Raw genomic sequence first — 22,345 nt, forward strand, 5'->3', positions numbered from 1 at the left:
GTCACACTACTAAATGAGCATCGTAGCTAACTAGAGCCACCAATTCTTACATCAACCTCTTCAACTCAAAAAGTAATGTAATTACATATATATAACATTTTCAGTTCAAAAGAGTTCTTTAAAATGAAATAATTAATTTTAACATAAACCTAAAGAAAATTTTAATGAATTGATATGAATTACTCCCAGCATCTAAAGCAAACTAGCAAATTAAAGAGCTAGCATCAGGGAAAACAGAGACATTTAAATACATGCATTATTAATTCTTTCTGAATATTGTCTATTTTTTACAAACTTGTTACTCTGTCATCCCCAGACAAGAAGCATTAGCATCCTCTAGGAGCTTGTTAGAAATGTAGAATCTCAGGTGCCATTCCAGACCTAATCAATCAGAATTTATATTTTAACAATATCCTTGCAAATTAAAGGCTGGGAACGAATGCACAAGGCACTGCACATTGTTGAGTTTGATGTTTTCAATAAATAAAGAAGTGGTTATAATATGCTAGTCCTGGAGAAAAGACCATTTTATTTGCACAGAAAAGTCTTTGTTTTGGGGGTTTTTTTGGTTTGTTTGTTTGTTTTTTGTCTTTTGAGGTCTGCACTCGTGGCATATGGAGGTTCCCAGGCTAGGGGTTTAACCAGAGCTGTTGCCGCTGGCCTACGTCAGAGCCACAGCAACACCAGATCTGAGCCGTGTCTGCAACCTACACCACAACTCAAGGCACCGCCAGATCCCCAACCCACTGAGTGAGGCCAGGGATCCAACTCACAATCTCATAGTTCTTCGTCGGATTTGTTTCCACTGCACCACGATGGGAACTCCTGCATAGACAAGTCTTGTAGTCAAAAAGCCACTTGAATTCATTCATGTATTACACACTAGCTGGTTCTAGATTCCTTAAATAAATTAATTTACTCTAACATCCATGAGGATGCAGGTACCATCCCTGGGCTCAGTCAGTAGGTTAAGAATCCAGCACTGTCATGAGCTGCAGTGTAGGTCGGAGATATGGATCAGATCCTGCATTGCTATGGCTGTGGTATAGGCCAACAACTGCAGCTCCCATTTGACCCCTAGCCTGGGAACTTCCATATGCCACATGTGTGGCCCTAAAAAGCAAAATAAATAAATAAAACACACAAAACCCAAACAAATAAACAACAACAAAAGTACTATCAAACCAGGCTCCTACGCCCAGCAAAAAAGAAAGAAGGGAATCAAAGCCCCACGGTAACCACAAAGCAAAGACCTTCAGTAGATACACAAGGAAGAAAGGAACAAAGGAACTATAAATCAGCCAAAAAACAGTAAGATGACAATTGTAACTTCATTATCTATCAACAGTTACTTTAAATATAAATGTATTAAGTTCTCCAATAAAGACATCAAGTAGCTGAATGGATTTTAAAAAAAAATGCCCAACTATATGCTGCTTCTGAGCTACAGATTAAAGAGATGGAAAAAGACATTCCAGGCAAATGGAAACCAAAAGAGAACAAGGGGGAGTTCCCATCGTGGCGCAGTGGTTAACGAATCCAACTAGGAACCATGAGGTGGCGGGTTCCATCCCTGGCCTCATTCAGTACATCACAGATGCGGCTTGGATCCCACATTGCTGTGGCTGTGGTGTAGGCCGGTGGCTACAGCTCTGATTGGACCCCTCGCCTGGGAACCTCCATGTGCCACAGGTGCAGCCCCAAATAGACAAAAGACCAAAAAAAAAAAAAAAAAAAAAAAAACCAAAGAAGGTAATTATATAATAAAAAGGGGTCAATTCATCAAGAGAATATAACAGTTGTACATTTTTAGTACCCCATCATTGTAGCACTCAAATATACTAAGCAAATAAAACAGACCTGAAGGGAGAAATAGGCAACAATACAATAGTAGCAGAAGAGGTCAAAATCCTACTTTCAACAATGGATAATCATCTAGACAGAAAATCAGTAAGGAAACCCTGGACATGAACTATACTTTACACCAAAATGTGTTGAACAGACATATACAGAACACTGTACCCAAGAGCAACACAATATACCTTCTTCTCAAACACACATGGAACATTCTCCAGGATACATTGTTAGGTTACACAAGAAGCCTTATTTAGCAAATTTAGAAAGACCAAAATCATACCAAGGATCTTTTCCAACTACAAATGCATGGCACTAGAAATCAATGAAGAGAGAAAGTGGAAAATTCCTAAAAATGTGGAACTTAATTCATTCCCGAAAATCCAATGGGTCAAAAAGAAATTAAAATGAAAAAAAATTTAAATCTAGAAACAAATGATAAAGGACAAAAATGTGCCAAAACTGTGGATTGTAGTAAAAGACGTTCTAAGAAGTTCATGGCAATAAACACCTATATTTAAAAAAAATCTGGAGTTCCCATCGTGGCTCAGTGGTTAGCAAATCTGACTAGGAACCATGAGGTTGCGGGTTCGATCCCTGGCCTTGCTCAGTGGGTTAAGGATCTGTTGCCATGAGCTGTGGTGTAGGTTGCAGACATGGCTCAGATCCCGTGTTGCTGTGGCTCTGGCGTAGGCCGGCAGCTACAGCTCCGATTCGACCCCCTAGCCTGGGAACCCCCATATGCCGCGGGAGCGGCCCAAGAAATGGCAAAAAGACAAAAAATTTAAAAAAAAAATCTCAGCAGAGCTTCCTTGCCTGCCCGCTTGCATCTCTCACAAGTGTTCTGTCCTAATAAATCTGTTTCTTGCCAAAACAAACAAACAAACAAAAAACCAAAAAACCCCCAAACACCTAACATTACACTTCAAGGAACCATAAAAAGAATAAGGATACCGAATCAGTAATCAAAATCCACCCACCAATGAAAACACCAAGACCCAATTGGTTTACTGATGGTGAACTGTATCAGACATCTAAAAAGAATTAATGCCAGTCCTTCTCAAACTCTTCCAAAAAATACAATTAGGGAGAATCCTCATAGACTCATTTTAGAGGCCAGCATTACACTGCTACCACAGCCAGGCAAGGAAGAACAAAAGCAAAAGTCAACAAATGGGACTGTACCAAACGAAAAAAAGTCTGCCTAGCAGAGAAAGCCATAAACAAAATTAAAAGCCAAATATGGAATGGGGGAAAATATCCGTAAATTGCACATCTGAGAAGGTGTCTGTCGAAGTTAATAAAGAGAAGCCTCACTAAAATGATGTTCGGAGGCCAGAAGAGAAAACTCTCACACAGCAACTCTCTACATCAATAACAGGAAGAACTGTCAATTATAGACCCCAACAGAAGAATCATCGACTATAGGCCCCAATAGGAAAAATGTACATCGAATCTCCTACCCCAGGAACTCAGCCAGTGTCACCCTGAATTCTCCAATGGACTTTCATTTAAAACAACCCTTCCCAACTTCCTTGTTTTTCTCTATAAAATAATGTTCCTATCCTTTATTTGTTGGACTTGCCTATGGTTTTAACTGAGGCTTGCTTGCTCCAAATTGCAATTCTCTGCTATTCCTGAATAAACACATTTTTGCTGGTAAAATAATTGACTTTTACTTCTTAAGATTAATAGGTTAATATAGAAAATATATACAGAACACAGAAACTCAATGGCAAAGAAACAATCCCATAAAAAAAAATGGGCAGAGTTGCTGAATATACCATTATTCTCAAGGAGACATAGAGATGGCCAACAGATATGTTAAAAAAGTGATCAACATCATTAATTATCAGGGAAACGTAAATCAAAACCACAATGGAACATCTCACACCTGTTAGAATGGCTGTCATCCCAAAGGTAAGAAATAACAAGTGTTGGCAAAGATGTGGATAAACAGGGATGTTTGCACACTGTTGGTAGGAATGTAAACTGGTGGAGCTGCTGTGGAAAACAATATGGTGAGTCCTCAAAAGATAAAAACAGAACTACCATATGATCCAGCAATTCCCACTTCTGGGTATTTAACAGAATGAAACAAAAATACTAACCTGAAATGATATATGCACCCCCATGTTCACTGCAGCATTTTTATACAGTAGCCAAGACATGGAAACAACCTAAGTATCTACTGATAGATGAATAAATAAAGAAAATGGGTATATATGCAATGGAATACTTTTCAGCAGTAAGAATGAGGATATTCTTGGCATTTGTGACAACACAGATTAGACCTTGAGGGCATTATACTCACTCAGTGAAATAAATTAGAGAAAGACAAATACTGTATGCTGTCACTTATATGTGAACTCTAAAAACAACAAATCTCATAAAGAAAATATTGGTGGTTGCAAGAAGTAGGGAGTACTGGGTGGGTTAAGAAATGAAGATGGTCAAAGGGTACAAACTTCAGGTTATGTAATAAATAATTACTGAAGATGTAACGTACAACATGGTGGCTACAGTTAATTACTGTGTTGTAAATTTTTAAGTTGCCAAGAGAATAGCTCTTAGAAGTCCTCATCAGAAAAAAAAAAAAAAAAAATTGTGGAGTTTCCCATCATGGTGCAATAGTTAACGAATCCAACTAGGAACCATGAGGTTGTGGGTTTGATCCCTGCCCTTGCTCAGTGGGTTGAGGATCTGGCGTTGCTGTGAGCTGTGGTGTAGGTTGCAGATGTGGCTCGGATCCCGCGTTGCTGTGGCTGTGATGTAGGCCGGTGGCTACAGCTCCAATTCGACCCCTAGCCTGGGAACCTCCATATGCCGCGGGAGCGGCCCAAGAAATGGCAAAAAGACAAAAAATTTAAAAAAAATTTGTAACTATGTGTGGTAATATAAGTTCACTAGACTTACTAAGGTGATTATTTCACAATACATACAAACAGTGAATCATTATATTGTGTATCTGAAACTAAAGTTACATGTCAATCATATCTCATTAAAAGAACAAAACACACACAAAAAAATATAAACTAAAACTCAAAAGGCAGTACCACAAAAAGAGAAAAAAAAAAAAAGACTAATATCTCTAATGTATATAGATTCAAAAATTTTTAAACAAAATACTGGGAACCTCCATATGCCGCGGGAGCAGCCCAAAAAAAAGCAAAAAAAAAAAAAAAAAAAAAAAGACAACAACAACAACAAAATAATAATAAAATAAATTAAAAAAAAACAATCAATGCAGAAAAAAATATTTGACAAAATCCAATATCCATTCATGATTTAAAAAACCCTTAGAAATATAGAAAGAGAAGAGAGGTTTTAAATTGATAAAGAACTATAAAGATCCTATAGCTAATATTACACTTATATGTGAAACTTAATGCTTTCCTCCTAAGATAGGAAAGAAAGACAGGATGTCCATTCTCACCACTCTTTTGCAGCATAATACTGTATGTTCTAGCTGGTGCAATAAGAAAACAAAAAGCATCCAGATTAGAAAGGTAAAAAGAAAATTGTTCTATTTGGAGATGCATGAAAGTGAGCACAGAAAATTCCAAGCAACCTTAAAAACAAACAAAACATAAAACAAAAAAAGCCTCCTAGAATTTATAAGTGAGATAGATTTGTATGAATACATTTTCCAAATCCATATTACCTCTTTGAAGATAAATCACTAACCATCTTAGCTGTCTTGTGTTCCACTGATTTTTTTTAACACCAAAGACTCGAATACATCCAGTGCCAGTGATATTTTATTGTTGGTATCAAAGCAAAGTAAATGATTCTGCTTATCATACTCCTAATCTAACTTATACTTAGAAAGATAAAACTACAGAAACATAATAAAGAGACCTTTCTTAGGAAGAGGTGCACTTAATAGAACAGCAAACTCAAAATGGATTAAAGACCTAATAGAACTATAGAACTCCTAGAGGAGAACACAGGCAGAGTACTCTTTGACATTATAAATTGCAACAATATCTTTTTGGGGTTTTTGTTTGTTTGCTCTTTAGGGCTGCATATGGAGGTTCCTAACCTAGGGGTCTAATCGGAACTGCAGCTGCTGCTGCCAGCCAACACCACAGCCACAGCAACACCAAATCTCAGCCACTTCTGCAACCTACACCACAGATCATGGCAATGACAGATCCTAACCCACTGAGCAGGGCCAGGGATCGAACCCGTGTCCTAATGGATACTAGACGGATTCAATATTGCTGAGCCACAACAGGAACTCCCACAATAGCATCTTTTTGGATCCACATCCTAGAGGAATGAAAATAAAAATGAAAATAAACAAATGGGACCTAATTAACTTTTTTTAAAAAAGCTTTGCACATCAAAGAAAACAATTTAAAAAAGAAAGAAAGAAAAGACAACCCACAGAATGGGAAAAAATCTTTGTAAATGAAGCAACTGAAAAGGGATTATTCTCCAAAATATACAAGCATTTCATGAAGCTTTATGTTAGAAAAACAAACTTCTCAATCAAAAACTGGTCAGATCTAAATAGACACTTCTTCAAAGAAGACAGACAGATGGATGCTGAACATCACTAATTATTAGAGAAATGCAAATCAAAATACAATGAGGGATCACCTCACACTGGTCAGAGTGGCCATCATTAAAAAGTCTACAAACAATAAATGGTGCAGAGAATGTAGAGAAAAGGGAACCCTCTTATACTGTTGGTGGGAGCGTAAACTGGTGCAACTGCTATGGACAACAGTATGACAATTCCTTTAAAAACTAAATATAGAACTACCATATGATCTAGCAATCCCACTTGCAGGCCTTTATCCAGAGAAAACCATAATTCAAAAAGATAAATGCACCCCAATGTTCAATATAGCAGTATTTACAATAGCTAAGATATGGAAGCAACCTAAATGTCCATCAACAGAGGAATGGATAAAGGAGATGTGGTACATAGATACAATGGCCTACTACTCAGCCATAAAAAGGATGAGATAGAGCCATTTGCAGCAACACAGATGGACCTAGAGATTATTATACTAAGTGCAGTCAGCCAAAGATAAATATCATATATCACTTAACACATGGAATCTAATAAAAATGATGCAAAAGAACTTACTTATAAAACAGAAACAAACTCAAGAGTTTTTGAAATCAAACTTATAGTCACCAAAGAGGAAACCATGAGGGGAGGGATAAATTAGGAGGATGGAATTAACACATATACTACTATATAGAAAACAGGTAACTAATAAGGACCTAATGTACAGCACAAGGAAATCTACTCAATATTCTGTAATAACCTATATGGGAAAAAAGAATGGATATATGTATATGTATAACTTATTTACCTTTCTGTACACCTGAAACCAATACAATATTGTAAGTCAACTATATCCCAATAAACTTAAATAAGTAGAAGTGGCATAAATTATGCTCATAATTTATAGAGATTAAAATCTCTATGTGTCTTAATACTATATTTTAAATAGTCTTTTTTATAAAAGACACTGTGTCAGATTCCTCTTCTTCACTTATTTTGTCCTAAAACAGCATCTCTGGAGAGGCCTGACTCTCCTACCTAAAACAGTACCTTTCTCACTCTCTCCCCATACTTACTAAGACCATGTGATGCTGCTAAACCTTGCAAAAGGCCCCCATTTCACTAACAGAAAAAACCAAAGATCAGTCAGGAAGAGTCCACTGAGGGAGTTCCCATCGTGGCTCAGTGGTTAACCAATCCGTCTAGGAACTATGACATTGAGGGTTCGATCCCTGGCCTTGCTCAGTGGGTTAAGGATCCGTGTTGCCGTGAGCTGTGGTGTGGGTTGCAGACACGGCTCGGATCCCGTGTTGCTGTGGCTGTGGTGTAGGCAGGCAGCTACAGCTCCAATTAGACCCCTAGACCCCTAGCCTGGGAACCTCCATATGCCACAGAAGCGGCACTAGAAAAGGCAAAAAGACATTAAAAAAAAAGGAAGAGTCACTGATCAGGCAGGAAGCCCGCTCCACTTCTTTCCTTCTCTACCCTCATCTCCATCCATTCCACATGCCTGCTCATCCTGCTCAAGCCATGCTATCTTATGTTTTATTTGAACTCTCAAGGCATATTTTGACTTTAGGGCCTTTACACTGGCTGGTCCTTCTGTTTGAAACTTGTGTCACATGTAACTGCAAGGCTAAGCCCAGGGTAAAAGTGCCTTCCTTACGTTCTCTAATTTTCTGCTCACATATAACCTTCTCCATGAGGCTTACACCTAGACCACTCTATTTAAAATTATAAAATTCCTCATCTTACACTTCTGACCTATTCTCCTTATTCTGCTCTACTTGTAAGTAATTATCACCCTTTAACATACTGTATGTATCATTTACAAAGTTACATAGTTATTGTTTTATGTCTGTTGTTTGCCCTCCACCCCAGCAAGGACAAAGATTTTTGTTGTTTTGTTTAGTACTACATCTCAAGAACATAAAACAATACCTGATACACAGTAGGTATTATTTGTTGAATGAATGGATACAATAAGCATATTAACAGTTGTCAAAATTAATTTTAATTAATCTCAGCAATACACTGAAAAATGAACTACTCAGATAAATGCTTTACCAGATAAATTTCAACAAAATATCCCAAACTAATAGGTCATCCACTAAAGTCATCTTTGTAAGTTTAAATCTGGGTTAGGTGCGCCTCTTGTGTACTCTCCATGTACCTATGATCATTTTTCTTCTGGATTTTTCATACATATTGCAAAGAACTACCTGTTTATCTTTTCCACAACCAAAACATGAGCTTCTTGAAAGAAGAAACCATACTTATTTGCTTTTCCTTCACTGGCATATAGCTCACATCAAATAACACATGCAGGTACTCAATAAATGTTTTGTGTGTAAATAAAACATTTAAAAATATCTACTACACTGAATAAATAATAAATCACAGAAATTTACCTCTTACTTGTTTCCTTAGTTTTTCAATTTCTTCTTTTAAGTTTTTTATTTCTAAATCTTTGCTTGCTGTTAGTGGACCATCAACAGTTGAATACTGCAGAGCCTGGACAGTCTGTGTTGACTCTTGAAAAAAAAAAAAGAATAAAAGAATGAGAAACATGCCCTTACCCTACATTTTAAAAACTAATAGCAATATATATCTTTCTAGAGAAACCGTTTTTTAATTCTACTGATCAAAACATCTACCCATTGACAAAAAGCACGTAAACACATTAAAATTAAATCACAAAACTCAATGGATGTCATTAAAATTATAATAAGTTAGAAACAATCTACCTTCTAATACATGGGATTTTCAGTTTTAAAACTGTTGATACACTTATGCCAGTGAGTCAGCCCCCTTTCATCCGAGCATAAGGCGTCATCAATGTAATAATCCAAAAACATGTATCAGATGATGTATGAAAAAACTGAGTCTGGTGTATGAAGGGAGGTTTAGAGACATTAATATATAATACATAGAAGTGCTGGAGCTGTGTACTCCTGACTTCTTTAAGAGAGCTCTGAAATCTGCATTATTTTAAGAATTCTATTACTTGCAGCCCCAAACAACCTAGCTGGTAGATGTGTCTCCAGCACAACCCCCAAATCTATCAGTCATACCCCAGACCAAGGCTTCTTACCTTCTGTGAACCAAGAAATGGGTCTACGTGTATGGGGTAGCGAAGAGAGGGATGGGAGGACAGGTGAAATGGGTGGTACTGGCACAGTCCTTGGAGACTGCTACAGATGGACAGTGTCTGGGGATCCAGAAACATCCATATCTTATAGACTGTGAAACAGTCCCTCACATCAAAGAATCACCATGCTCCAGTGCTTGGAGTTCACCTACTGAGAAATGTTACTGTACATGGTGTCATTACTAATAACTCCATAGCCTCTAAAATCTTGATTTCAGGTAAAACATCTCTCTTATGTTTACAGTTTACTTACTCTAGGGACCACTTCCTTTAATTCTTCATTCCCACCAAAAGTACCAATTCACTAGTCCTAACATCTTTCAGTCTTTTTTCCTTATTTCTCCAGGTTAGATTCCTTGGTCCGTCAGCAAAACTGCTTTGCAAACACACCTTCAACTTCTTTGGCCTTCTCTCCTCCACTGCATTTAGCCTAGAAGGCCCCAAATCTTAGCTAAATCCTACTCTCCTATTCTATGCTTTCACCCCAGTAGCAGAGAGTGAATGAAGAAAGCGCAAACATTTAAAATTCGTGTCTAAACAGCTTGGCAATGACTGGCAATCCTAAAATATTTCCCTAGTCTATCTATTCTTCTCTAAACTTAACATTCCACATCTTCTCTTTTCTTGTCAAAAATCTAATACATTCTCCAGCATCCTTATTCTGAGCTGATAACCCTGCCTTGAATCAGATTTATCATCTATTTCCTCAAAGTAGAATGTGAGCACTGCAAGAGGAAGTTCTTTTTTTTTCCTTTCTTTCTTTCTTTTGCTTTGTAGGGCCACACCTGTGACATAGGGAGGTTCCCAGGCTAGGGGTCCAATCGGAGCTATAGTTGCCGGCCTACACTACAGCCACAGCAACTCGGGATCTGAGCCAAATCTGTGACCTACACCACAGCTCACTGCAACGCCGGATCCTTAACCAACCAATTGAGGCCAAGAATCGAACCCACAACCTCATGGTTCCTAGTCGGATTCGTTTCCACTGCACCATGACGGGGAACTCCCGGAAGTATTTTTTTCTTTTTCTTTTCGTTACTACATCCCTAGTCATGTGCACAACAATTTCTGTCTCATCAGTGATCAGTAAGTAGCTGAAAAATAGATGAATCAGCTTAAATGTTAACTGATGCCATTGTGGGAAACAAAACAGGCGTTAATACCAAAAAGCAATGACCTTACATTTTTTGTGCAAATGACACCAGACATATATAATGATACTAAGGAACAGATTAAAGAATTCAAAATATTCAAAAAAAAAAACCTGGGACATAGGAATTTCTCATTCAAAATAGGTTTGAGCAGGAAATAACATATCATTGCTCTATCACTCCTGTGGCAAAAAGTAAAAATAAACTATGTAATATGAACAAATCCTATTTTTATAAACCTCATGTATTTGGGAAAGCAAAGGGAACTAAGTAGGGTAAACCAGAAAGGGATGAGCCATTCTGAGGTGAAAGGGCCATGACAGCTGCTCAGAACCTTATCCAATTCTGGGAGCAGGTAAATTGAGGGATAGTATGACGGGGAAAAAATTACAACTTCTGGTGAATGGGTGGGATTGGTAGAACAATTTGGAAATTTCAGGATCCCGAAATTTTATCATGCTGTTATCCTCATGATAAAGTGTACCTGGGACTGCACTGGAAGTTAAGGAGGTTCTAAAAGTCAGACTGCAATCTCCTACAGTGCTGGAATATTTCAGAGACAAAGTCTTCCCTGAGGAAAAAAAGCCTGTTATAAACAAAGAGCCAATTTCCCCATCTAGACATCTGCCAAATTCTTGAAAGTGGCAGGGGGGTAGGAGTCTAAAGGGCAGAACAAATAAATCCCTCTCAGTTTTGAGAGTGAGTCCCAACCATACTCCAGCTAGTTCTCCCTTCAGGACATTTGAAACCAAAAGTAGGTTGAGGCTGACGAAAACTGCAACCCAGACTTGTCCTAGTTCAAATCCTGAATGGATAAAAAAAGGGAAACCCTCTCTAGAGTGACAATAACATTAGCATTATTCTCTATGGGTTTCTTTGTTTGGCCATGCCCACAGCACTCGGTAGTTCCCAGGCCAGAGACAGAATCTGCGCCACAGCAGGGACCTGAGCTGTTGCAGTGACACCACCAGATCCTCAACCCACTGTGCCACAGGAGAACTCCTTTCTGTTACTTTTATTCATGACATTTGTCATACAATAAAAATTGAGACATTTGGGAAAGCAGGAAAATACAATCAATAGTCAGAAGAAAAATAAAAAATAGAGAAACACAGGTGGTTCAGGTGTTAATATAATTAGCAGTCAGGACTTTAAAATAACTAATTTATTATCAATATGTGAAAGAAAACAGAGGAGAAAATAGGCAAAATGATGGGAAATTTCAATAGAGAATTGAAAACTATAAGAATAAATCAATGATATTCCTGAATTAAGAGACAATATCTGAAATTAAGTCTCACTGAATGGACTTAACATCTGAACACATACAGCAGATGATAGCACTGGTGAACCTGAGGCAAGTCAATAGAAAATATCCAAATTAAGCACACAAAAAAACTAAGAACAGAGAAAAGAGGACTGAACATAAAAGAAATGTGGGACCCAGTCTAAAATACAAGTAACTGGAGTCCCAGAAGGAGAGGATATTACTGGATGGGGCAGAAGAAATACCTACAGAGATTACAGCTTAGAATTTTCCAAAATTGATGAAAGATATTAATCAAGATTTCAGAAACTCAGAGAATCCCACACAGGATTTCACACTAATACAAAGAAAACTATCCTCAGGCAGATCTAGCCAAACTTTCTGAAAGGGTAGCCAAACTTTCTGAAAGGGGAGTTAAGGAGAAAATCTTATGGGAAACAGGCAGGGAATGGGGGTGGTGGTGAGGTAGGTACATTTAAGAGATCAAGATCCACAACTGGCTTCGCAGATATAATGGAAGTGAGAAAACAATGGGATAATATCTGCAGAGCATTAAAAGAAAAAACTGCTAAGCTGGAATTCTAACGCAGCAAATATTCTTAAAAAATGAAAGCAATTATGCAACAAATAAACAAAAACGAGGAAGATGTTGGAGACCATCGAACAGCAGAACTCTGCAGAAGGCAAATATCTATGGACTCAGTTCTAAAGTACAGCGTTTCCTTCAAAGACAAGATGAAGGACTTATGCATTAACCATGTTATTCTATAAACAGTTGCATTATGTTCAAAGGATACTCCCTTTGATATCACTAAGATGATAATCTCATTATTGCCTATGCCTGACCCTGCCCACTAATCTTGCCACCTTACTTAATCCCTCTAATGATAATCTCATCACCTTCCTTAATAAAAATCACAAGGGCTAAAAAAAAAAAAAAAAAAGAAAGCAAAATAACGACCTGTCAGACAAACCACATGTGGGAGATTAGACACAATACATGCAATCACAAGAAATACTATAGGAAGTTTTTCAGACAAAATACAAATGATTCTGGATAGATACATGCATCACTAGGAAGAAATAAGGAGCACAAAAAGAATAAATATGTGGGTAAATAAAAAGATTTTTATTTTTTCTATTATAGTTGATTTACAATGTTCTATCAATTTCTGCTGTACAGCAAAGTGACCCAGTCATACATATATATATATACACTCTTTTTCTCACATTATCCTCTATCACAAGTGATTAGACATAGTTCCCTGTGCTATACAGCAGGATCTCATTGCTTATCCACTCCAAATGCAATAGTTTGCATCTACTAACTTCAAACTCCCAGTCCATCCCACTCCCTCCCTGAAGAAAGATATTTTAAAAATTAATGAGTAAATATTTAAGGCAATAATAAAACAAATGTACTAAAGTTTACAGCAGAGATAGAGATAAATTATACAAAAATAACCATATAAAGGGCTATTATAAGGTTCTTACATTGTTTATAAGGTGGTAAAATAAAAACTATTTAAATGAAAAGACATGTAAAACCTAATGTGAAAAAAAGGGCAAAAACTTCCATAAGACTGAATATCCAAATATCCAAGTGGACAGTAAATACATAAAAAGATACTCAAGGATTTCCCGTTGTGGCTCAGTGGTTAACAAATCCGACTAGGAACCATGAGGTTACAGGTTCGACCCCTGGCCTTGCTCAGTGGGTTAAGGATCTGGCGTTGCCGTGAGCTGTGGTGTAGGTCGCAGACACAGCGCAGATCCCGTGCTGCTGTGGCTCTGGCGTAGGCTGGTGGCTACAGCTCCGACTGGACCCCTAGTCTGGGAACCTCCATATGCCATGAGTGTGGCCCTAGGAAAAAAAAAAAAAGAGATACTCAAGTTTATTACTTATCAGGAAAATACAAATTTAAAATCATAGCAAAACTCTACCATGCAGATACCAGAATGACTAGAAGTAAAAAAGCTGACAAAAAGCAAGTTCTGATGAGGCTATAAAGCAGGTGAAACTCATACATTACTAGCGATGCCGTCACCTTTGAAAGCTCTTTGGCAATATTTTCTAAAGCTGAAACTATGCTACCTACTCCTAGGTAGAAGAGATATCTAAGCGAAGTAAGTACATACCAACATCAAGATAAAAATTTAAGACTATTTACAGAAGCTATGCTTGTAATCGTCAATATCCAGAAATAGCTCAAATGTTCAACAACAGCTTGGAAGGTAAGGTCTGAATATGTGTCCCCCAAAAATACATATGTTGAAATCTTAACCCCCAAAATGATGTCATTAGGAGGTGGAGACTATAGAAAGTGTTTAAGCTGCAAGGGTGAAGAAGCCCTCATGAATGAGATTAGTGCCATATAAAAGAGAACCCACAAAGATCCCTCGTCCCTTCCACCACAAGAGAGGACACAGCAAGAAGGCACTAGCTATGAACCCTCACCTGACTATGTTGGCTCTTTGATCTTGGACTTTCAGCCTCCAGAAGTGGGAGAAATAAATTTCTGCTGTTTATAAACCACCCAATCCTGATACACCCTGGCTTGTATTTTTTTTTTAACACAAGCCAGAACAAACTCAGACATTAAATTTATTTTTAGTACTTATATACAATGTAACACTAAACAGTAGTCAAAAAAAAAAAAAAAACAACCTGCTGATATATATGCAACATGGAAAAATTATGTTAGTAAAAAAAAAAGAAAAAAGACACAAATGAGAACACACTGTATGAAATTCAATAACAGGTAAAATTAATTAATGGTGAAAAATTAGGATAGGATTTACTCCAGAATTGTAGGTTACAAACTGAGAAGGGGCATGGTGGATCTTTATGCTAGGCCTAGAAATATTTTATATACTGATTAGGGTGGAGGTTAAATAAAAGTACACGAATATAAATATTTATGGGGCTCACATTTAAAAGTGAGTACTTGTACACTTTATTACATGCATATCACCATTTAAAAATCAAAAGTAACACCGAAGTCACATCCTGTGAGTCATTTCTTTTTCCTCTCCCCTTTGACTCACAACTAATTTGACATCCGTAACTGAATAAAAGTTTTTCCACACAGCACACCAGGACACCTGAGAGATCCACCCACCTGTGCATCCAGAAGCAGGTACACTGTACCTTGGAGGAGGCTACAGATCCAAGGTATTGGCAGCAGTGACCTTTCTAGCAGAGTGGCTAGAATGTGAAAGTGGTGAGTGAAAGTTGGCCTGGCTACAAGGTCTGTAGCAGGAGGAACCCTGTAGCTCTTCAGCAATACTGGATTTGTGAAGGGGGCAGGGGGAGGGGAAGAAAGGAAAGAAGGCAGACAAAAGGAAAGGAAGGAATGCATTTCTTGCTATCTGCCCTCAGGTCTCTGAACACCTCCACCCAAAGCCCATAGTAGGTACTAAATATAGGCCTAGGCTCTGCAACAGTTTTGACTATACACAGGCTTCAAACTTCAGTGATTAGTCAGCCCCCAAGAAAGAGAAACCCCAAATTTTTGCTATAGCGCCACCTTCTGGAAAAGAAGGTCTTCTGATGCCAATCAACTGAACTTGGATTGAAAGCAAACAAAAGCCTTACCTAAATAAGGTGCTCACTACTTCAAATGTGATGACAGAGGCACATTTCACAAAACACTAGGAAAAATTACATAATACAATAAAAAAAGAAAATGACAATTCTCTAAGCAACCAACTCAAAGACACAGAATATTGCAATCCAGTAATGAAGAATTCAAACTAGCTGTTATGAAGAAATTCCACAAGCTACAAGAAATCCCAGAAAGACAACTCAATGGACTCAGGAATAAAATTAATGAACAGAAGAAGCACTTTACCAGAAAGACTGAAATTATAAAAAAGAATAAAATAAAAATTCTATAGGCGAAAAAAAACAGTAAATGAGATGAAGAGTACACTAGAAAGTAATGGAAATAGAGCACATGAGATGAAAGAAAGAATAAGCCATATAGAAGATAGGGACTTAGAAATGATTCAGGTGGAAGAGGAGAGAGAATTATTATTTAGTGAAGAAACCCTACAGGAGTTATCAGATTCTATTTAAAAAGCCAACATAAAGATAATGGATACACCGGAAGGAGAAGAGAGGGACAAAGGGGCAGTAAGTTTATTTAATGAAATAATAGTTGGGGAAAAAAAAACTGGACATAAAAGTCCATGAAGCTAACAAAATACCTATCTCAATGCAGAAACACATTATAATGACACATATTACATTACCAACACGCATTATAGAAAGCTAACAAGAAAGCAAGCCCATCAACAGAGGAATAGATAAAGAAGTGTGGTACATACACAGTGAAATATTACTCAACCATAAAAAACAAGAAAATAATGCCATTTGCAGCAACATGAATGGACCTAGAGATTATCACACTAAATGAAGGGAGTCAGAAAGACAAATATATGATATCACTTAAATGTGGAATCTTAAAAAAATGATACAAATGAATTTATTTATAAAACAGAGACAGACTCACACAAATTTATGATTACCAGGGCAGGGGGAGGGATAAACTAGAAGTTAGGGATTAACTTTATAAACTATTAAATATAAAACATAACAAGGACCTACATACACAGCACAGGGAACTCTACTTAATGTTCTGTAATAACCTATATGGGAAAAGAATCTAAAAAAGAATGGGTATGTGTATCTGTATAACTGAATCACTTAGCTGTACACCTGAAACTAACACAACATTGTAAATCAAATATACTTCAATAAAAAATAAATATTAAATTAAATAAGTCAATGCTTAAAAAAGAATTTTAAAGGCAGTCAGGGGGAAAAAAAGAAAGTATCCTGGAATTCCCTTCTGGCACAGAGGGTTAAGAATCTGGTGTTGTCACTACAGCAGCCGAGCTGCTTCTGTAACATGGCTAAAGAAAGTTTTTTAAAAAGTATCCTATGAAGGAGTTCCCGTCGTGGCTCAGTGGTTAATGAATCCGACTAGGAACCATGAGGTTGCGGGTTCGGTCCCTGCCCTTGCTCAGTGGGTTAAGGATCCAGCATTGCGGTGAGCTGTGGTGTAGGTTGCAGACGCGGCTGGGATCAGCGTTCCTGTGGCTCTGGTGTAGGCTGGTGGCTACAGCTCCAATTTGACCCCTAGCCTGGGAACCTCCATATGCGAGGGAGTGGCCCAAGGAAAAAAAAAAAAAAGTATCCTATGAAGAAATCCCCATTAGGCTATAAGCAGTAACTCTACAGGCCAGGAGAGAATGGAATAACATATTCAAAGTATTTAAAGATAAAACTTCCAGCCCCGAATACATTAACCAGCAAACAAAATCTGTGGGAGTTTACCAACACATTGTCTTATAAGAAATGATGAAAGGAGCTCTTCAAGCTGAAACAAAAAGATGAAAGTACACAAAACTCTGATTAAGATGATATGTGGGAGTTCCCGTCGTGGCGCAGTGGTTAACGAATCCGACTAGGAACCATGAGGTTGCGGGTTCGGTCCCTGCCCTTGCTCAGTGGGTTAACGATCCGGCGTTGCCGTGAGCTGTGGTGTAGGTTGCAGATGCGGCTCGGATCCCGCGTTGCTGTGGCTCTGGCATAGGCCGGTGGCTACAGCTCCGATTCAACCCCTAGCCTGGGAACCTCCATATGCCGCGGGAGCGGCCCAAGAAATAGCAACAGCAACAACAACAAGACAAAAAAAATAAATAAATAAATAAAAAAAGATGATATGTGGACAGTCAGAATTAGAAAACTGTAGCTGTATTCTGAATAGTATATTAAACAATTATAGGATAAATGTTATAGGATAAATGTGCTAAAAATTACTATAACTACTACAATTTGGTAGCAAATTCACAGCATAAAAAGTGATCATTTGTGACATCAAAAATATAAAAGGAGGGAGTTCCCACTGTGGCTCAGCAATAACGAACACGACTAGTATCCATGAGGATTCGGGTTCAATCCCTGGCCACCCTCAGTGAGTTGAGGATCTGGCATTGCCGTGAGCTGCAGTGTAGGTCACAGATCCAGCTCGGATCCTGTGTTGCTGTGGCTGTGGTATAGGCTGGCAGCTGCAGCTCCAATTGGCCCCTAGCCTGGGAACTTCATATGCTGCAGGTGCGGCCCTAAAAAGACAAAAAAAGGCCAAAAAAATATATAAAAGGAGATGAGTAAAAGAATGAAGACTTTACAGGTGAATGAAGATAAGTTGCAATCAGCAAAAAAAAAAAAAGGTCTATTTCATCAATTAGATATTTTATGTAAACCTCATGGTAAAGACAAAGCAAAAATATAGCAGAGAGACATGAAACATAAATGAAAGGGGGGCAATGAGCAACCCACCACAGAAAATCAACTTAAAACAGACTACAAAGGATCAACAAAACTAAGCTTTTTTTTTTTTTTTAAGACAAACAAATGTGACAAAACAATCTAAACTAAGAAAAAAGAGAGAGCGGAGTTCCCGTCGTGGCGCAGTGGTTAACAAATCCGACTAGGAACCATGAGGTCGCGGGTTTGATCCCTGCCCTTGCTCAGTGGGTTAACGATCCAGCATTGCCGTGAGCTGTGGTGTAGGTCGCAGACGCGGCTCGAATCCCGAGTTGCTGTTGCTCTGGCGTAAGCCAGTGGCTACAGATCCAATTGGACCCCTAGCCTGGGAACCTCCATATGCCGTGGGAGCGGCCCAAAGAAACAGCAAAAAAAGACAAAAAAAAAAGAAAGAAAGAAAGAAAAAAGAGAGAGGAATTCCCGTCATGGCACAGTGGCTAACGAATCTGACTAGAAACCATGAGGTTGAGGGTTCGATCCCTGGCCTTGCTCAGTGGGTTAAGGATCCAGCATTGCGGTGAGCTGTGGTGTAGGCTGCAGACAGATCCCCAGTTGCTGTGGCTCTGGCGTAGGCCTGTGGCTACAGCTCTGATTAGACCTCTAGCCTGGGAACCTCCATATGCTGGAGGAAGTGGCCCTAGAAAAGGCAAAAAGACCAAAAAGGGGGGGGAGGACTCAAATAAAATCAGAAGTGAAAGGGGAGACTTTACAACTGATGCTATAGATATATCTATGATCCACTTATGCTCATATGGGATTACAACTAATATGTAACTCCTTGGTGTATAGTAGTACACAGAAAAAGCAGATACATTTCTAGAAACACAATCTACCTAAACTGAACCAAAAAAAAAAAAAAAACCAGCAAATCTGAACAGACCAATAATGAGTAAAGAGGTGGAATCAGAAATGAGCTAAGGAAAAAAGAAGGGCTACTGGACAGCACTACGATCTTAAGTCAGTTTGAGATTAGTGCTCATGAATTTAAAGTGGGATTAATTGGCATGTTGCGTGTTTTCAGTAAACTACTTTCAGCCACACAGTTACAGATGCAGTGTATTTAACTAGGGGTGGGGTTCTGCCAAAGGAGTCTGACAAACAGAAAGAGGAGTAATAGATTTGAGAATATATGAAAGGGTATAATTAAGACTGACCACAAAATGAGAACTGAAGCTATAAGAGGAACAGTGAAAGGGCGATAGAATTATAGGTAATGGTGGAATTGAAGGAACACTGCAGTTAAGACACTAGAGGAAGTCAACCAGAAAACCACCAGGAGGAGACTGTGAAGGGTTTGCTTGAAACTGAGGTTAAAAAAGAGTTTTAGATACTGTAATTTCAAGATAGATCTTACTACGACCACACGGAGTGGATGAGGGAGGGTGCAGGACAAGATCACTAGAGGTGAAGAATCAAGAATATTAAAGAAGTAAGAATATTCACTGACGTGCGTTTTAAAATCACCAACTATTACAACAGGAGTGATGTTACAGAGAATATTACAACAGGAGTGATATCTAGCTCCTAGTTTTCTGGGAGTTAGAACTTTTAAGGGTTGAGGAAATATGGGAGGGAGTCATATAAAGTGGTCCAGGAGGATTAGAACGGTTCCATTTTTCTTAGCAGATTCATTTTCCTCTCCCCAGAGGGATTTATATACATTCCTATGCACCCATGGGAAACAAATGCTATTCTACTATTTACTATTAAATCTGTGAGTTTACACAAATGGTGTTATATTGTACTCTGCATAAATTTCTACAACTTTTTTCCATTTAATAAAAATTTTTTTTCAAGATAAAACAACCACTTATAATAAACAGTTTTGACACCATGAGTCCAACTCAAAAAGAGAAAACATTATCTTTAATATATTTACCTTGAAGCTTTCTACTAAGTTCAAGTTTTTCCTGTTCAAGGCGCTTAATCCTTCTTTCATAGGCCTCGGTTGCTAAGTTGTTCTCTAGAGTCCTCTGAACATTAGCATCAAGATCCAGAGGTGTGGGACCAGCTGTAACTCTTAAACAGCTCCGATCAGAAAGAACACTGAAAAAAAAGGGGGGGAAATGTGGGTTTACACTGAAATAGTAAATCTGAAAAGAAAGGATAACCTTTTGAACTTGTTCATTTAAAAATGGATTTGGCGGAGTTCTTGTTGTGGTTCAGTGGAAGCGAATCCGACTAGGAACCATGAGGTTGCGGGTTCGACCCCTGGCCTTGCTCAGTGACTTAAGGATCTGGCATTGCCATGAGCTGTGGTGTAGGTTGCAAACACGGCTCAGATCTGGCATTGTTGTGGCTGTGGCGTAGGCCGGCAGCTACAGTTCTGATTAGACCCCTAGCCTGGGAACCTCCATATGCCACAGGTGGGGACCTAAAAGAAGATAAAAGACAAAATAAATAAATAAATAAATAAAATGGATTTGGACATCTTGTTACAGCTAGCCATCTGGAGTGCTTATGAAACAATTTTTACAAAATCATTTTTACAAAGGACCTTTGAGAAGCATTTTATTTATTTATTTATTTATTTTTGTCTTTTGTCTTTTTTGTTGTTGTTGTTATTTCTTGGGCCGCTCCCACGGCATATGGAGGTTCCCAGGCTAGGGGTTGAATCGGAGCTGTAGCCACAGACCTACGCCAGAGCCACAGCAACGCGGGATCCGAGCCGCATCTGCAACCTACACCACAGCTCACGGCAACGCCGGATCGTTAACCCACTGAGCAAGGGCAGGGACCGAACCCGCAACCTCAAGGTTCCTAGTCGGATTCGATAACCACTGCGCCACGATGGGAACTCCGAGAAGCATTTTAAAAATGAAAACTTAAGTGGCCCAAATTATCCTGAATTTATTTTAACAACCGCAAATTATAAAATCAAGTTTGCTGAAGGATTACTGGTAGCATAAAACAATGTGACCACCTAAGTAAAAGAGCAGCCAAAAGCACCAAGCATGTCACCTATGGAATTCAAAAGTGAAATGCTTTCATAAGCTACAGGATGTACTGTACAACACAGGAAATATAGCCAATATTTTATAATAACCATAAATGGAGTTTAACCTTTAAAAATTATGACTCACTATATGGTACACCTATAGCTTATATTATATTACACATCAACTAGATACTTCAATAAAAATTTTTTAAGTGAAATGCTTTCTTTAATTCAACACAATTTCATTAAAAATATCTGAAGTGCTGGATACTCAGGAGTGAGCAAAACAGACAAAACTTGCCCACGTGGAGGCTTATAGTCCAGTGGCAAAGACAACAATAAACAAGCACAGTAATCAATATATTAGATAATGTTATGTGCGTAGAAGAAAACATAAAGCAGGAAAGAGGGAAATGAATTACTGAGGGGAGTAAATAAAGATGTAGATAAAGTGGTCAGGAAAATCATCACTCAGAAAGCAACTCTGAATAAGTCCAGAAAGAATAAGGGGACCCGCCAAGGGAACATGAGGGGCAAAGCATTCCTGGTAGATGGAACAGAAGGGTGAAAGCCCTGAGACCAGAAAGAGTAGGCCTGGCATGTTGGAGGGCCAGAAAGGAGACGGGGTGGCTGCAAAGTGAGCAAGGGCAAGAAGAGAAGGACGCACACTCAGAAAGATAAACTCTGCCAGTCACATAGGGCCTCATAAGAACTTCAGTTTGGAGTTAAAATATGAAGCCACTGGAGCTGGGGGTAGTGAGGATTGGTCCTGAACAGGAGAGTGACATATCTGACTTATCTTTTAGCAGAATCACTCATGTTCAGAGAAACATAAGAGATGACATCATGAACAACTCAAGTAGGTAGTTAGGAGAGAGGAGAGATTTAGTTAGTTAGTTAGTTAGTTTAGGGCTGCACCTGTGGCATATGGAAGTTCCCAGGCTAGGGGTCCAACTGGAGCTACAGCTGCAGGCCCACACCACAGCCACAGCAACGCAAGGTCCGAACGACATCTGTGATCTACACCACAGCTCAATGCCAGATCCTTAACCCACTGAGCGAGTCCAGGGATCAAACCTGAAACCTCATGGTTCCTGGTCAGATTCATTTCCACTTCAC

The 22,345-nt window shown here is 38.5% G+C and overlaps 1 protein-coding gene across 21 annotated transcripts in view; it reads right to left on the reverse strand.

The window, feature by feature from the left end:
- CDC42BPA (CDC42 binding protein kinase alpha) overlaps nucleotides 1-22,345 on the reverse strand; it is a 291,711-nt gene that overhangs the window by 116,749 nt on the left and 152,617 nt on the right. For all 21 annotated transcript variants that reach the window (XR_002336229.1, XM_021064438.1, XM_021064431.1 and 18 more), the window contains exons 10-11: nucleotides 20,168-20,334; nucleotides 8,794-8,916 (exon numbers count right to left, since the gene is read on the reverse strand). Coding sequence is in view for 20 of the 21 variants with exons in the window: in XM_021064438.1 (XP_020920097.1) it covers nucleotides 8,794-8,916; nucleotides 20,168-20,334 (290 nt within the window). In the remaining variant the exon portion in view is untranslated. The remainder of the gene's footprint in view (nucleotides 1-8,793; nucleotides 8,917-20,167; nucleotides 20,335-22,345) is intronic.

The sequence above is a fragment of the Sus scrofa genome, chromosome 10, assembly GCF_000003025.6.
Source record: "Sus scrofa isolate TJ Tabasco breed Duroc chromosome 10, Sscrofa11.1, whole genome shotgun sequence".
In the NCBI taxonomy this organism is placed as follows: domain Eukaryota; kingdom Metazoa; phylum Chordata; class Mammalia; order Artiodactyla; family Suidae; genus Sus; species Sus scrofa.